The sequence below is a fragment of the Rutidosis leptorrhynchoides genome, chromosome 5, assembly GCF_046630445.1.
Source record: "Rutidosis leptorrhynchoides isolate AG116_Rl617_1_P2 chromosome 5, CSIRO_AGI_Rlap_v1, whole genome shotgun sequence".
NCBI classification, from domain to species: Eukaryota; Viridiplantae; Streptophyta; class Magnoliopsida; order Asterales; family Asteraceae; genus Rutidosis; species Rutidosis leptorrhynchoides.
The window spans coordinates 414,947,416-414,963,103 of record NC_092337.1 but is presented as its reverse complement, the minus strand read 5'-3'; the positions used below and the strand labels follow the sequence as shown (position 1 = coordinate 414,963,103).

The 15,688-nt window shown below is 35.0% G+C and overlaps 3 protein-coding genes and 1 pseudogene across 7 annotated transcripts; 3 read left to right on the top strand and 1 right to left on the bottom strand.

The window, feature by feature from the left end:
- Nucleotides 1–2,139, top strand: part of LOC139849956 (uncharacterized) — a 70,572-nt pseudogene extending 68,433 nt beyond the window's left edge.
- A 684-nt stretch (nucleotides 2,140–2,823) lies between these two features.
- LOC139847247 (uncharacterized protein At2g02148-like) lies at nucleotides 2,824–7,125 on the top strand. Of its 5 annotated transcripts, XM_071836904.1 has the most exons (10): nucleotides 2,824–2,889; nucleotides 3,123–3,671; nucleotides 3,822–3,945; nucleotides 4,049–4,390; nucleotides 4,467–4,629; nucleotides 4,714–4,837; nucleotides 5,192–5,257; nucleotides 5,366–5,617; nucleotides 5,783–5,919; nucleotides 6,645–7,125. In XM_071836904.1, exons 2-9 carry the CDS (start codon nucleotides 3,489–3,491, stop codon nucleotides 5,882–5,884), a joined length of 1,356 nt encoding a protein of 451 aa, XP_071693005.1. In that variant the 5' UTR covers nucleotides 2,824–2,889; nucleotides 3,123–3,488; the 3' UTR covers nucleotides 5,885–5,919; nucleotides 6,645–7,125. The 5 variants fall into 5 exon arrangements, with proteins under 5 accessions (XP_071693005.1, XP_071693008.1, XP_071693007.1 ...); XM_071836907.1 differs by lacking the exon at nucleotides 2,824–2,889 and having other exon boundaries at nucleotides 2,973–3,671; nucleotides 5,384–5,617; XM_071836906.1 differs by lacking the exon at nucleotides 2,824–2,889 and having other exon boundaries at nucleotides 2,973–3,671; nucleotides 5,381–5,617.
- A 1,714-nt stretch (nucleotides 7,126–8,839) lies between these two features.
- Nucleotides 8,840–12,349, top strand: LOC139846910 (aldo-keto reductase family 4 member C10-like). The gene is made up of 3 exons (XM_071836485.1): nucleotides 8,840–9,610; nucleotides 11,505–11,753; nucleotides 11,850–12,349. Exons 1-3 carry the CDS (start codon nucleotides 9,041–9,043, stop codon nucleotides 12,102–12,104), a joined length of 1,074 nt encoding a protein of 357 aa, XP_071692586.1. The 5' UTR covers nucleotides 8,840–9,040; the 3' UTR covers nucleotides 12,105–12,349.
- LOC139846909 (phytosulfokine receptor 1-like) lies at nucleotides 12,254–14,565 on the bottom strand. The gene is made up of 2 exons (XM_071836484.1): nucleotides 13,725–14,565; nucleotides 12,254–13,580 (listed from the first exon to the last, which is right to left on the bottom strand). The coding sequence occupies exons 1-2, from the start codon at nucleotides 14,563–14,565 to the stop codon at nucleotides 12,505–12,507; spliced, it is 1,917 nt and encodes a 638-aa protein (XP_071692585.1). The 3' UTR covers nucleotides 12,254–12,504.
- Between the last annotated feature and the right edge of the window lie 1,123 nt (nucleotides 14,566–15,688).

Below are 15,688 nucleotides of genomic sequence, written 5' to 3'. Positions count from 1 at the left end.
TAATTAAGTAATAATAACAAGTAATCAAGACAAGTAAATAATCTTTAACAAGAACAAGTAATAACAACCAAGATTGATGATGATTATGGGTCTCATGGCCACGGTTTGCAAGAGAAAAAAAGAGAGAAAAACTCTTCAAGTTGCTTACAAATTAGAGAGAAAAAGGAGAGAAACTTGAGAGGAAATTGTGTGTGTTTTGAGAGAATGAAACAAGGATGAGTGTAATGAAAAAAATGAAAGCAAAAGACCTCTCTAAAGGCCTCAAATTTTCGGCCAGCTGCATATGGGGAGGGGATGGAAGTATTTGATGGTCACTAGCATGTAAAGAGTTTAAAAGTTGGTTAAAGAGTGGGGTTACATGGGGATTATGGCAACTAGATTCCATTTCTAAGCAACTAACTAGTTCCATGTCCTAAATGATACTTACACTTGCAAGAGTTGGGCTAATTAATCCAAAATATAAGTAGGGTGGGCTTACACTAGTCCATTAACTCTTAAAAGGCCCAAGTTGCAAGTAGTTAGCAAGTAATCCAATAAAAGTCCATCTTAAGCCCAAGTAACTAACTAAAGGCCTTAGTTAATTAAAATGATTAATAAAATTAATCATGAATGTAAATAATATCTTAAAATATTATTCGTGCAAGTTCCGGGTGTCACAAAGACGTTTCGGGCATTTAAAGTTCAAGTACGGGCAATTAAAGCAACATGTAAATGTAATAACATACATTCGTTTAATCAAGCGTATTAATAATAATAATTATTAATAAATAACGTAGGAAAAACCAGGGTCGTTACAGCTTCCGCTGTTGCATACTATAATAAGGACAAAATTTGGAGTCCATGTTTGTATGATATTGTGTAAAAACTGCATTCAAGAAACATATGTCGATGTAATATATTTCTATTGTAAACCATTATGTAATGGTCGTGTGTAAACAGTATATTTTAGATTATCATTATTTGATAATCTACGTAATATTTTTAAAACCTTTATTGATAAAATAAAGGTTATGGTTGTTTTAAAAATGAATGCAGTCTTTGAAAAACGTCTCATATAGAGGTCAAAACCTCGCAACGAAATCAATTAATATGGAACGTTTATAATCAATATGAACGGGACATTTCAAGTGAAGTCGAAGAATTATGAAACAAGCATGGGCGGAGCTTAGAGTAACCCAAAGGGGATATTCGCTCCACCTGGATTTAACGGATAAAAAAAGTTTACACTAAAAAAAAAAATTATTAAAAAATAAGGTTTTATTAGTGTTTACCCGCCGAAAATGAAAAATTTATTAAATTTTTGCATCCGCCCCGTCTGTCATTGAGTTCAAGTTCCGCCACTGAAAACAAGATGGTTGGAAGGCACTTATGAGACATGTTTTAGAGTAGGATGATCACCGTGATAGAAAAAGTTTGGAAATTTCTTATTGTCTACAACTTGATTCACATGGGTAATGTGATATTTGGATTCAAAATCATGTGTGGGCCATGGGCTTATCGGAGACCTGCTATTGACTTCGACTATGGTAGTAAGTCAAACTTACTAGTTTTAGCAGATACGAGTCATGTAAATTCAGATCAATCCTTTTCTGGCCCTCAACTAAGGTATACTTTTTTATATTTTCTGTTCAGTACACATGCGCCAAGTATACTGCTGCACTGACACTATATACTTAGTTTTATGAGACAGTGCAACATCTTATATGTTTAGGTCACCTATTTGTTGCCAAATTTACCTTTCTAACTTTAAGTGGAATATGCAAATGGACAAAGTGTATTGAATTGCTCTCCGAGTTGAGATGGGTAATTTAAGAATGGACGCTCATATATGGAATTTGGTCACTAGGTTCAGGATGCGTTGTCCCTTTTGACTGTAACACTTTACTGAGGGCCGAATATTGGTATGTGCAAGGTGTACAACCGCACATGGGCCAACATTCAAAAGAGCTCAAAAAATATAGTCCAACATTACATATCTAAGTCCGTTTATTTATTAGTGATTTGAAAATTTATAAATAAAATACTTAATATAGCTAATGACTGAAAAACCTTTTTATATATGAAAAACTTTCGTGTATAAAAGACATACTTTTATTTATTGAACAGGGCGACAAAATTGAAGAGACGGCCCAAAGTTGAAAGGACGGCCTTGACTTTACTATAAACCTATTTAGCATCGTTGGGCTGCCCGTTACAACCAAAACTTTGAAAACCATGAATTTCATGGGCTCATCATGTTACAGGTTGACTTTTCCACCTACGATAACCTATATATCTTGTTATAATTACTACTATGAATATGAATCGGTAATATTGATTTGATTCTAATTTTCAAAAGTTGCTTGTAGTTTGAATCAACCTGAAACACTACGTACTTGTTTACATTGATAAATTAATTTCGATTCCGATTGTACATTGTACTTATTAGTTATTAGTATTATTTTTTTTTGGCAATGAAAGAAAATATTTTATTAAAACCATTAACCATACAAAGAGCGGTGCATACACCAACTCAAAAACAACCAAGAATACAACACCAAAAAACAACTAAAACATCAAAACACCAAAATCAAAAACAATGCTACTTCATCTTTCACAGCACGTCAGGTTTGGACTAAACAACTCATCTTTGATGTGACTGCCCATCTTTCCATTCCAGCTCTCACATATATTGTACTTATATATGTACTTAAAATGGTTTTTTATTTTGTTTTATAGTACTGTAATTGTTATTTTATAAAAAAAAAAAATTAAATAAAAAAATCACATGGGTAAATATGTAAAATCTAATACTAGTAACTAGCACTACAGGCTACAAAACCCCCCTAAGTTACTGGTTTGGGAATCGGTACGGACATCAGTCACAGGCTCGGAATATCCCCAAATCAGGTTTGGAATTTGCTCTTTCTGAATCTGAATTTCATTTTCAGTTTCAATTTCGATACGTATATATAGCCGTTAATACAAACACAAATCTCTTTTAAATTCAACTGTCCATAACTTTCCTATTTCCCCTTAATTATATCGAAAGCTTATAACTTTACTAATCCATTTTAATTTTCTTCAGACTTTTGTATAATTCACATGGTTGAATTAATATTTTTGATTTTCGGTGAAATTAGGGTTTGGATTCTCCAGTAAAATTTCTGATCAGCTGAAGCAAATTGAAGACGGAAAAGTATTAGATAATACTAATATGTGTTTAATTATGCGAGTTCAAGGTTGTTGATTCCTAATTTTCGATTTTACAGTACAATTTGAGGTCGGTTGATGCCAATTTGAAGACGGATTAGATTTGGATGACGTTTATACGTCTTTAATTTATTTTTGCGAGTCTAGGGTTCCTGATTGATGAAATTAGGGTTTTGATTGTGAAGTATGGTTTTAGGTCAACTGATGTAAAATTGAAGGTGGATATGTGTAATATATTTTGAGGGATTTTGATTTTTAGGGTTTTTGGTAGTGAAATTGTGTATGAATATTGATAGATGGGAACTCGAGTACCGGTTCAACAGTATAGTTTGAGATCTGCTGATTCGTATATTGATGAGACTTCTTTACATGATCTTAATACTGTGGATGGGCATGCGGGTGAGATTATTGAACCGTTGGTTGATCATGATGCTGTTACAGATGAAAGCTTAGACAATGAAGATAACTCCGGTGCTGTTGTGAGTTTCAAATAGTCTTATTCTATTGGCTTTTTGATAATGATGTTGTTAATGCATGTAATGTAGTACTAGTTTTGATATTTAAAACTTCGAAGCATCATTTTGAGGTGTTGAAAATAAATAATTGTTTTGTTTATATTTATATTGCAGGAGTGCATGCATGAAAGCTACCAAGATTCTTTATCTCTTCATAATGTACGAGTGGAAGGAGGTCATTCGAGCCTTGATACTAGCGAGTCTTCAAGGGATGTATATAATATGTTATCAGTGAACGGTATAAATAAAAAGTTTATAACCAGTATGGTTTTTAGAATCTTGATTAAATAACTTTATTTAAGAGTGCCTTATAGTGATAATTTGACTGCATTATTCTATAGATGTTACACCAATAGAAACAGCAAGAGCGAGATTTTTGGATTTCATTGTGGATACTTTCATTAGTTCACATGTAGTTGAAGTAACCAATTCGGAAGCCGATTCTATCTCTCATTCGTTGGATGAAAAACTGAGTAAAAGAAAGCCTACAGATCTTCATTATGAAGGTGATTCACGTTTTGTACTGCCGTTAATGTACGTTGCAAATATGTATGAAACGTTGGTTAATGAAGTAAACATGAGATTTTCATCGTTGGATGGTTTGCGTGAGAAGACGATTGGAGTGGCGCTTGAAGCTGCTGGTGGTTTGTATAGGAAGCTTGCAAGCAAATTTCCTAGAAAAGGTATTCATTTCGTCTTTGGAATTTGGTTTTCGGTAAATTGCAAATATTTGATGGAAGAAATATATATGGCGAGCAGGAACTTACACATTTAGAAGACGAGAATTAGCAACGTCTTTGGAGACAAGGTCGAGATTTCCTGAACTAGTGATACAAGAGGAGAAGCGCGTTCGTTTTGTTGTAGTCAATGGTTTGAATATTATCGAAAAGCCAGACATTTCACATATAGATAATGCAGAGTGGTAAGTTTGAACAAGTTTATTCATTATGTTAATTGTGATTAGTGGTTGATGAATGATGATTATGTTAATTATGCTTTGAAATAGGTTTAAGCGGTTGACCGGTCGAAGTGAGGTAGCTGTCTCCCCTCGTGACTACAAGTTTTATGCTCCAAGGCACAAGTATAGGCGTTCTGGATCTAACTCTGTTTCAAGTGTTCCTGGTTTTAGTGTAAGTTAAATGCTGATTATAGAGGTGGGAAAATGGATGGGTCAGTTGATGGGGTCAGTTGATGGGTCATTTTTGTATGGTTTGGGTTGACCCAAAACAGTGTGATATATGAATACATTTTTTGTTTTACTTCGGTACAGTAATGATCCAGGAGATATAATGCTTTAAATATACACTTTGGGACACATTCAACCGATTTGACCCGTTTTTAAGCTATATTTCATTTGACCCGCTAGAGATAAAACACAATCTTAATCTACCCATTCATAACACATACTGATTTGAAAACATGCATTTTTTCTATACTAGTAATTGAAGTTAATGCTTATTATCTTCTCGGCATATGTTGTTTAGACTTATCCCGATGCTGAAAATTCTTCTCCAATGTCTGCCACTCAAGGCTATCGATCTATTAGTGAAGTAAGACCCTTTTCTTAGATCATATATCAGTTTGTACTTACAAATCTTGACGAGTTTTGACCAACAAATGATACAGATTCTTAACTTTTAGTGTAAAATATTAATTAGCCACAAACTCTGCAGCAGACCCCATCAAAACAGCACATGCAAAGTCTTGCGCACCATGGTCAATTTCATATTGTGAACCAGAACCACCAATCAATAAGTCATGGTCAACACGTTCAATATTCTCAACACAATCAATGTGGCTCTTCGTCACACGTTCCTGAAATTGGGCATACACATGGTGCGTCTACATTGTCTCCACAGATGGTGTGTTTACAGCCACTCAGTCACCTTGGAGGACGATTGCATGTACTGGTGATGTTTGACTTTATTCAATGCTATGATAGGTTTTGATATATGCTTTTGAATATACATGTAAATCGAATATCAAGTTCTAATTCTAAAACATTAACATTTTTACTCTACCAATAATATAAATATCATTCACTCATTGTAGCTCTTTAATTGATTGTGTAACAGCCAACGAGCCCTGCGAAGTTCTGTGATGAATGTGGCGCCCCGTTTTTGCGCGAGACTTCCAAGTTCTGCTCCGAATGTGGTGTAAAAAGGCTGGGTACCTGATGGTTTTCTTTTCTCGTTTGCCTCTTCAGTATTTGGTACGTGACTACATTTCTATAAATAGATTTTTTGGGCCGGTGGTCTCTCATTTATACAACATTTCGCTTGCCGCGTCCATGTTTTTGTTTTTTAGCTTCGGTGATCCCTTGATTTTACAAAAGTTGTCTTGGTGATTCCATAGGTTATGAAGGGTTAAAGCTACCAATAGGTCGTATACTTTCAATTTTGTTTCAATGTAGGCTATATACCCCAAAAGATACCATTGTACGTCACAAACTTTAAGAATGTGTGTTAATATAAACAAAATGTGACGACCTGCTAAACCGGTAAAACTAACTATGTGTCATTTTTTGAACTGAAAAAGTTATGCAAACAGTCCATGTAGTTTGCTCGTTTTTTGCGTGTGCTGTCCTAAGGCTAACGGACGTTAAAATGTCCTTTAACACTTGACGGGATTTTCCTAACGGGCTGTTACGGTGAGAGACCAACCGCGTAATTTATGATACTTGATTGACCAACCGAGTCGGAAAAAACATGTGGTAAATGTGAACTATGGGACAAACGTTAGGGACCAAGCGCGTAATTTTTTCTTTTAATAAATACCTTATTTATTAGGTTAAAACTTTATATATGTTCATAGCCTACAATTGTATTTTTGGGGTGTATAGCCCATCCATTGGAACAAAACTGAAAGTATATGACCTATTAGTAGCTTTAACCCGGTTATGAAAGACAGGGACATGGCATGCGAAATGATGTATAGATGGAGGGACCACCAAGGCAACATTTGTAAAATCAAGGGATTACCAGAGCCAGAAAACAAAGACAAGGACGCGGCATGCAAAATGATGTATAAATGAGAGACCACCGGCGCAAAAAAGGCATAAGAAGTCATATCTGTTAGTAGCATTATTTTTCAGTTGACATCTATGTCCATACGATTGCTTTCATATTCTTTGCTTGGCGCTATTAATTTATTTTTTTTAATCATTCTTGTGTGTTATGCAGCGCAGGGAATATGTAGTAAAAACTCTCAACTGATCTGCACTCCAGTTTTTTATTTTGTCATTTTATGTGTTACTATATCTCTCCCAAGGTATGGTGGCTTAAGCATTTGCTGTAATCTGTGAAAATGTGTAAACCAAAGGGGCTGTGACCCTTCAAACATTTGAGTTGTTAGTTGAATATTTATAAGTTTAAAATTTATACAATTGGAATGTTCATTTTTTTCGCCCAAAGGAAAAAATCACTCAAGTTTCATCAGCGGGCTTGTTTGTGCCGTCTGAATGACACATGATGTTTGTGATATCATTAAGCTAAAAGATAATCCAAAAACCAAGTAATGAAAATTCAATTACCTTATCCAAAATATAAGCTCTAATTATTCTGAATTTTTAACTAACAATAATAATCCAAAGGAATAATCTTTAGTCTTTTTTAATTGCAAAAAGTTTGGATTACATAGTGTTGCCCATCAAAAGAGTTGCTGTACACGTCAAATTTTGTCCTTGCATTCTCATGAGGGAGATTAATATTAGTATTAATCAAACCAACTCTTTTGTTTTGCATCACGACGTTTTCTTGCAATTTCGTCGCCCATATTTGTTGACCCATATATTCCACTTCGTTATGCTAATATAATAAAATGGGAAGTCAGATTTATATTTATGTACATAATTACATAATATAGTATATATTTTTGGTAAACATGAGTATACGGCTCGCGTTGCGAGCCGACTAATCTCAAAGTGACAACTCGCTTTGCGGGTATCCCGGATTATCGCTAATGAACTTGCATGGCCACAAACGGTTTAATTTTTCAGCTTTGTCACTTTGTGGATAATACGGAGTATTATATTACTCTGCATACATTATGCTAAACATACTTTTTATATAAACATAAGCCGATAAGATGACATCGATAACAACAGTGCGATACTAACATGCAATTTAATTTTACAACTGACTGTAATATCAACACTTCTCACGGAACTAATTAAAACTAAACGTTGATATCATAACACCATTCTTAAAAATAACTTGGACCCATCGTTTATTGAATTAGAATACAAGTATTACTGAGAAATGTATAAACCAACATTTGCATGGAATGAAAACATTCGTTCTCAGTTTCTTTCTGCTCGTTCTGCAAGTGAAAGCCACAGCGAAGTTATGAGAACTCGTGAGGACATGGTTGCTAATATTGATATTTTCAGAGGAAGTGTGATAACGGAGGGATATTAGTGGTCTTAAAAATCTTATTATCTAATATTTTTTTTTTTTTTTTTTTTTTTTTTTTTTGGCTAAAAAACGAAAACTATTAAAATAAAAGGAAACTTCATCAAAAGATGAAAGAATCCTAAATCGATATAGGACAAAGAAACAAACCACGACGAAAAGGCTCGACAAAAGTAAACCAAACTACGCGAACCTAACTAAACGCTAACTTAAGACGAGTGCAATTATGTCGAAAATTACAAAACACAAACTAACCTAACAAAACACAATAGCCCAAGATCACAAAATATCTATTAACATCACAAGCTAAGTACATATGTAAGTAAAGTGCTGTTTGTTTTTTAAGATGTTTTTGTCTGAAGATCTGCGGACCATGTCTGTTAAGAAGATGTGATCTGAAGGTCTGTATGCTGAATAATGAAGACTGTTTGTTTTTATGTCTGCAACATAACTTAATTCTGTCTGCAGCACTTAGAAGCACATTTCTAAGTCTGCGAGGCTGCAGACATAATAAGACATTATTTTATCTTATGTCTTCAGAAAAACAAACTGTCTGCAGTAAAAACGTCTGCAGCGCGCAGACATGAGACATAATAAAGTCTGCACACATGAAAACAAACAACACCTAAGTTTTGTAGCCTGCAAGTTTATACAACGATAATACATACAATAAGTTAGATAAAAGTACATCACCATTTGTAGCCTGTAGGTGCATTTAGTTGACCATTCAAACACTTTGTTTATTCTTGTTTTTGGTACCATCCTAAATTTCATTTTCTCCAGTTATATTTCAGTTTCTTTATACATAAGATCCCAATCCAACATTACCAAAAATATTCCATCTTTCAGCTAAGCATTTCATCAAACACCTTCTCTACACATCTCTTATTTCATCAACTCAAATCACTTCACTTCTTATTCATGAAAGGGAAACACGTGGCAGCGGGAACTTACTTCTCGTTAAACACCGGCGCCAACATTCCGGCCATCGGGCTCGGAACATGGCAAAGCGGCGGCGGATTTTGCGTTGACGCCGTTAAAACCGCAATATCAGTCGGATACCGTCAAATAGATTGCGCACATCTGTACGGAAACGAAGCTGAAGTTGGTGAAGCATTATCACAAGTATTCAACGGCGGTTCATTAAAACGAGAAGACATATTTCTAACATCGAAGCTTTACTGTACAATGAATTCAATTAACAAGATTGAGAATTCAGTTAGGGTTTCGTTGAAGAACCTCGGGGTTTCATATTTGGATCTTTATTTAATGCATTGGCCTGAGAGTTCAGCGTTTGGTGATGCAACTGATCCACCTGCGAATTCGGGTAGTGAATATAGACAGTTTTGGAGTAAGTTGAAAACAACGTGGAAATCGATGGAACATTTGGTTGAATTAGGGCTTGTTCGTGCGATTGGATTGAGTAATTTTGATGTGCAACAGATCAATGAGTTGCTTAAATTTGCTAAAATTGTACCCGCTGTTAATCAGGTTTGAACTTTGTTAATTTCTTGTTTGCTACGTTACATATATCATGTTTGACCATTACATATTCTTTTTTGACCATAATTAAATTAGGACATTTCATAAATCTGTATATGAGTTTATCTACTTAATTAAGTGTACATACTAAATAGGCCATTTAAAATTTTGAAACAATCTAAAGTGTTTATAAATAAGAGATTCAGTCTGTTTCTTGCAGGTTAACAAGAAATGGATGATGCAAACTAAAAACAAATACTTGTTAATAAAAAAGTAATCATGATTAAGTATATTGAGTTTCATTCTAATATGTTTGATTCAGTATACATGTAACTGTTATTCTAGTGATAGAGTATTTCATTGATACCAAAATTAGTGTCCAATTTTTGACCCTTTAGTAAATAGCTCACCTTCTTTACTTCAAACTAACACGAAATGTGTTGGAAAATAGGCAAAATACGATGACGATATTATTGCAAATGTAAACTGTAATTCCTTTTCGTCATGAAAATGTGACTCATTTTCTTTTGGTAAGTCCAATGAAGATTGGTTTTGTGACGATTTCTACTTAACATTAACTATTTTCCGCTTATCGTGATAAGTTGATTGTTCGCGTGTAATGATTTGGGTCTTGAACGACAACTTAGATATTTGACAAGTATTAAAAAATTTCTTGTAAAGATTGCATTATGTCAAATAAGAAACACGAGAAGCACTTTGATATAATCCCACATTGACTAGAGAACAAACTAGTTGGTGCCTTATAAGGGTGGTTGTTCCCTCCTCCTTCAAGTTAGCTTTTGAGAGTGAGTTCTACACTTCCTCTTGTAAGGTTGATGCATGCCTAGTGTGGGATAGGCTTGTATCACACTTAAAATGTATCACACTTAAAAGAGAATTTCGAATCTACAACGATAACATTAATGACATGCTTCAACTTTTATTATACTAGGTTATTTCCGCCTAAGGTGGTGTTCATTTTTCAGTCTTGAGACCAGGGGCGGATCTTTGGGTGGGTATGTAGGGGCCTTGGCCCTTCCAAGATTTTGAACAAGTAGTGTCAATTTTTCATATGTTCTCGAGGGAAAAAATGAAGCTCTCAGTTTTATTTTAATGGAGTTTGGGTGAAGGGTGAATTGCAGAAGATAAAATAGCAGATGTACTTCTTGTTTCTTTTAACATAACCTCCTTAACTTTTTGAAGAAATACACTTTTAACCCTATAAATTTAAACTATTGATATTTGATATCCATTCTAGTCTGAAATGTGAATGTGAATGTGAATATAGCATATACAGTAATAAAGGATAACAATTCAACATTACAAACAATTTTTGACAAAATAATTTTTAACCTATTATTTTGTTAGAAAAGTTATTAAACGATTTAATAATGAGACTAATGTTAAAAATATATGTACTAATATTATGTTTAATGGCTACAGTTTTTTAAGCATAAAATCCTTGACATTTATCGAACAATTTTTGTGAGACTAATTTTTACGTTTTGAATATTTTTGGCCCCCCTATAAAACTTGTCCAAGATCCGCCACTGCTTGAGACTATCTGTTTCTCTAAAAATATAAGATAAAATAATGCCGTATTCTGTCGGCAAACTCTCGGACTCAGAAATATGCTTCTTAGTGATGCAGACATGACTAAGTTATTTTGTAGACATAAAAACAAACAGTTTTCACTATTCAACATACAAACCATTAGGCCACATCTTCTCTGCAGACATGATCCTCAGATCTTTAGACAAAAACATCTTAAAAAACAAACAACACCTTAATATGCTTCGATTTTTTGTGTGTATGTATACATACCTAGATCCATTAGGTATATCAAGTACACCTTGTCATAAAATTGTTGTAACATGAAGTAACCGAATGTGAGATTATGTAGGTGGAGTTGCATCCTTTTTGGAGGCAAGACGAGCTTGTGAAGTTTTGTCAATCGAAATCCATCCATGTATCTGCTCACACACCCTTAGGAGTACCAACTTGCAATCCTACACCCGAAAATGGATCAAGTGACCCTGAACTCGGAACTCCTCATATGTCTTTTAAAAGGTCAAGATCAGTACATGCACCTATGCTAAAGTTGTCTGTAGTTGCAGATATCGCAGACAGACATAAAAAGACTCCTGAACAGGTACATTTTCATTACTTGTACCAAGTTGTTACTGAAGTTTGAATGCAGAAGTTTGTAAACTGATATAAGTGTCTGAACTGAAATGGTGTGTTTTAGGTTATTTTGAGGTGGGGTTTACAACGAGGGACGAGTGTGCTGCCATGTAGTGTGAATCCTGAGAGGATAACGCAGAACATTGATATATTCAGCTGGAGTTTATCAGATAATGAATACAAGCGGTTAAATCAGTTAGAGCCACAAATATGTTTATTTGGAAATGGTCCTTTAGATGGTGTTATTGAGAATGAAGGGTCTGTTCTCGCAAGTGGCCCACTTCAAGCCGTTCATGAAATGGAGGACGATGCTGAGTAAAAATATGTAGGTTTGATTCACTACAAACACGGTGTTAATTACATTGCAGTTTTTTCTCAACTTTTATGCAATATCTGAATTTGTGTATTCTTTTGTCTCCAGAATTTTGTTTATGTATAAAAAGTACTTGAACGATCTTAACGGGGTGTTTTATATCCGTACAAATCTGTTAAAGCAACGGGATACATATTTTTTGTTTATCTTTATTTTTAATACATATTCCACAACATACATAATAAAAAGTGTAAGGACTTCTATGCAGAAAAAGGACTTCTAACTTATTACAAACTGCTATATATATGTAACATATGCACAAACTCTTGACACATGTGAATGTTGCTAAACACAATAACTGCAGTGATCAGTAGATATGTATTTATCTATGCTAACAGTGTATATCTTATATATGTGACTTCATAAATCTTGGAACAACAAGCAATGAGATGACTGTACCAAGGAAACCAGTTCCAAAACCAGTGATTACAAGTATATGAAGGATCGTGTATTCGTCTTCCTCATGTGCGTGAGGCCGCAACAAGTCTCGACTGTTCTGACAGCTCAAGAATAAGTTACCACATAAACCGGGGTTCCCCTCAAAGCTAGTGTTGAGAAACGTCGAAAATTGTCCTCCAGAAGGAATAATACCTGTTAGATTATTGTGCGCGACACTAAACGTGGACAAAAAACTTAGTTTTGCCAATGATGGAGGAATTGTCCCTGTTAAGCGGTTATACGAAAAGTCCAACGTCTCTATGCTTATCAAGCCTGATAAAGAACTCGGAATCGTACCTGATAAGTTATTGTGTTGTAGATTCAATACGTGTAGTTTCATCAAGTTTCCAAATTCGGGCCAGATTGGGCCTGTGAGGAGGTTACTACTGAGGTCCAGTTTAGGTGGAAACTTTATGATCTGGTTGTACTGCAAGGTGCGCGTGTTTATATGCTTGAAAAACGGGAAATCTGGGGATGGTTCTTCCATCGAGACATTTCTCCAAATTAGGCTTCGCAACTGTGTCAGATTCTTCGGTATCTTTCCTGACAATGAATTGTTTGATAAATCCAAGTAAAAAAGAGACTTAAAATCCTCCATATAAGTTGGAATTGATCCTGTCAATCGGTTGTCAGATAACTCCAATAACTGCAACTGAGTCGAACCGCTTATCCATAATGGAATGCTGCCCGTGAGGCTGCAATTGGCAATCATTAAAGCTTTCAGCGATTTGAACTGTAGATGAACATTAGATGGCAACTGTTCATTGTAGAAGTTCCTGCTAAGAACAAGAATAGTTAGATTGCGGCAGTGTTGCAGGATCGTAAGAGCTGCTGAGAGGTTAGTAACACCGCAATTGGAAAGCAAAAGGTAAGAAAGTGACTCGAGATTCTTGAAACTTTCTGGGACTTGTCCGTTGAGATTATTTTTTGCAAGATTCAACGCTTTTAACTTGTTACAAGATGCAAGATTAGCAGGTATCGTACCTGAAAATTTATTACTGCTTAGATGAAGACACATAAGATTACGCATCATCGAACAATTTTAATTGATTGAACCGTCCAAAGAGTTGTTTCTCAGATTAAGAGAATGTATGCTTTGTGAATTCGACAAAGACGGAGGTAACCCACCTGACAGATTATTTGAATGAGCCAAGAAATAAGTTAAATTTGGGAAGTTATTGAAGAAATCAGGTATATCTCCTGAGATCAAGTTGATTGATAGATCCAAGTGGACTAGTTGACTGAAGAAATCACTGATTCCGGTTATGGCGGTGAACTCATTGTCTTGTAGTTCCAGTTCCCGCAATCGAGGTAACCTGAGCAAAAAGTCCGGAATCACACCCGAGTGATAATTTCCGGCTGACGACAGACGTTCAAGAAAGCTGCAGTTTCCAAAATTAACAGGTATGATTCCAGTGAAGTAATTCACAGCGAAACTGACTACGCGTAATCTGTTTGTTTTCGTGCATAAATCAACCGGGAGTGGACCCCTTAAGTTATTATCAGAGAGGTCTAATACTTGAAGCGCAGGCAGATTTATGGTAACCGGTAGGACGTCATCAAATTCATTACCACTTAAATCAACTATTTCCAAATTGGCAAGATGAAAAAAGGATGTTGGAATAGGGCCTTTCAAGAAATTGTGTGAAAGATTAAGAGTTTTAAGCTGAACTAAACTGGATATTAAATCAGCAAAATGACCTGTTAATCTTTGATTTGGGAGTTTTAAGCTAACAATCCTACCAGAAGATGAATCACAAGTAATTCCTACCCAATTGCAGCAATTAAAAGATGATGAATTTGTGGGCCACCACCCACCAATTGGTGACTGCAATTTATCCATGAAACCTTTTAATCCTTTTAGATCATTGGAATTGCATGTGACATTTTGTGAAATTACAAGAATCTGACTGTGTAAAGATAATAGAAGAATACTCACAAGCACCCATATTTTTAATAAAGCAACCATCTCAGTATATATTATATATCTATTGAAATACATCAGTAATAAAAGGTTTAATAATAGGTATAAAAGGTGTGAAGTTTAAAACCCAATTTAGAAATTGAGAGTTGTTGATATGAGTTTTAAAGTTGTACTGTATCATATATATATATATATGTTGAGAAAAGCGACACCGAATTATAACAAACCGCTAGTAATAATTGAAATAGCGACAATAAAGAGACACCGAGATTTAACGTGGAAAACCCCAATAGGGTAAAAACCACGGGCAAGGAAAGAAACGTTTCACTAATAAGAATAATAGGAATTACACTTCTCTCTAATTACAAGGATAAGCACCAATCTTTATATCTCTTGTAATTAGGAGATTAATACTCACTAACTCTCTATTTAACTCTTTTAATATACAATGGAGAATGTGTTTTTGGGATGATGAATGAGCTTGCTTATGATGGTATTTATACTAGTAAATATTGTGGTAGGTAAATGTGTAAAGATGTAGCACACAACATTGAAGCATCCATCCTAATAGTTAAGCATCAAAAACATGTGCTAGTTGACCAATTCCATTCAACTTCCACCAACCATCTTAATATTTTAACAATCTCCCACTTGAAGATTTGATTGAAACACAATAAATCTTCACACGATAATCCTTCCTTGCCAATGATGTTGCTTACGTCTCTGCTAGGCCGCATGAGGAACGGCACCAAATAAACTTGTCACGGTTGATTGACTTTGTTAGAAAATCAGCCACATTGCCGTCAGTATGAATTTTCTGCATATCCACGGTTCCTTCTTCCACTTTCTCGCGAACGAAGTGATACTGAACTCGTATATGCTTTGTCTTTGAATGAAATGCTGGATTCCTTGCAAGATGCAAGGCACTCTGGTTGTCACAAAATAGAGTGATATTCTTTTGTTTGTGTCCGAGTTCCTCCAACAACATCTTCAACCATACTGCCTCTTTAGTAGCTTGAGTAGCTGCTACATATTCTGCCTCTGTTGTTGAAGTCGCCACAACTGACTGCAGTTTTGAAACCCAGCTTACTATTCCACCACAAAGTGTGAAAACATATACAGTGGTAGATTTACTTTTATCGATATCACCTGCATAATCTGAATCAAC

Coding starts and splice junctions, on each gene's coding strand:
- LOC139846909 (XM_071836484.1), bottom strand. CDS start 14,565: ATGGTTGCTTTATTAAAAATATGGGTGCTTGTGAGTATTCTTCTATTA. Junction 13,581..13,724: donor TCATTCAAATAATCTGTCAG/GTGGGTTACCTC, acceptor ATAAATTTTCAG/GTACGATACCTGCTAATCTT.
- LOC139847247 (XM_071836904.1), top strand. CDS start 3,489: ATGGGAACTCGAGTACCGGTTCAACAGTATAGTTTGAGATCTGCTGAT. Junction 5,258..5,365: donor GCTATCGATCTATTAGTGAA/GTAAGACCCTTT, acceptor AATATTAATTAG/CCACAAACTCTGCAGCAGAC. Junction 5,618..5,782: donor GAGGACGATTGCATGTACTG/GTGATGTTTGAC, acceptor ATTGTGTAACAG/CCAACGAGCCCTGCGAAGTT.
- LOC139846910 (XM_071836485.1), top strand. CDS start 9,041: ATGAAAGGGAAACACGTGGCAGCGGGAACTTACTTCTCGTTAAACACC. Junction 9,611..11,504: donor TTGTACCCGCTGTTAATCAG/GTTTGAACTTTG, acceptor GAGATTATGTAG/GTGGAGTTGCATCCTTTTTG. Junction 11,754..11,849: donor ATAAAAAGACTCCTGAACAG/GTACATTTTCAT, acceptor GGTGTGTTTTAG/GTTATTTTGAGGTGGGGTTT.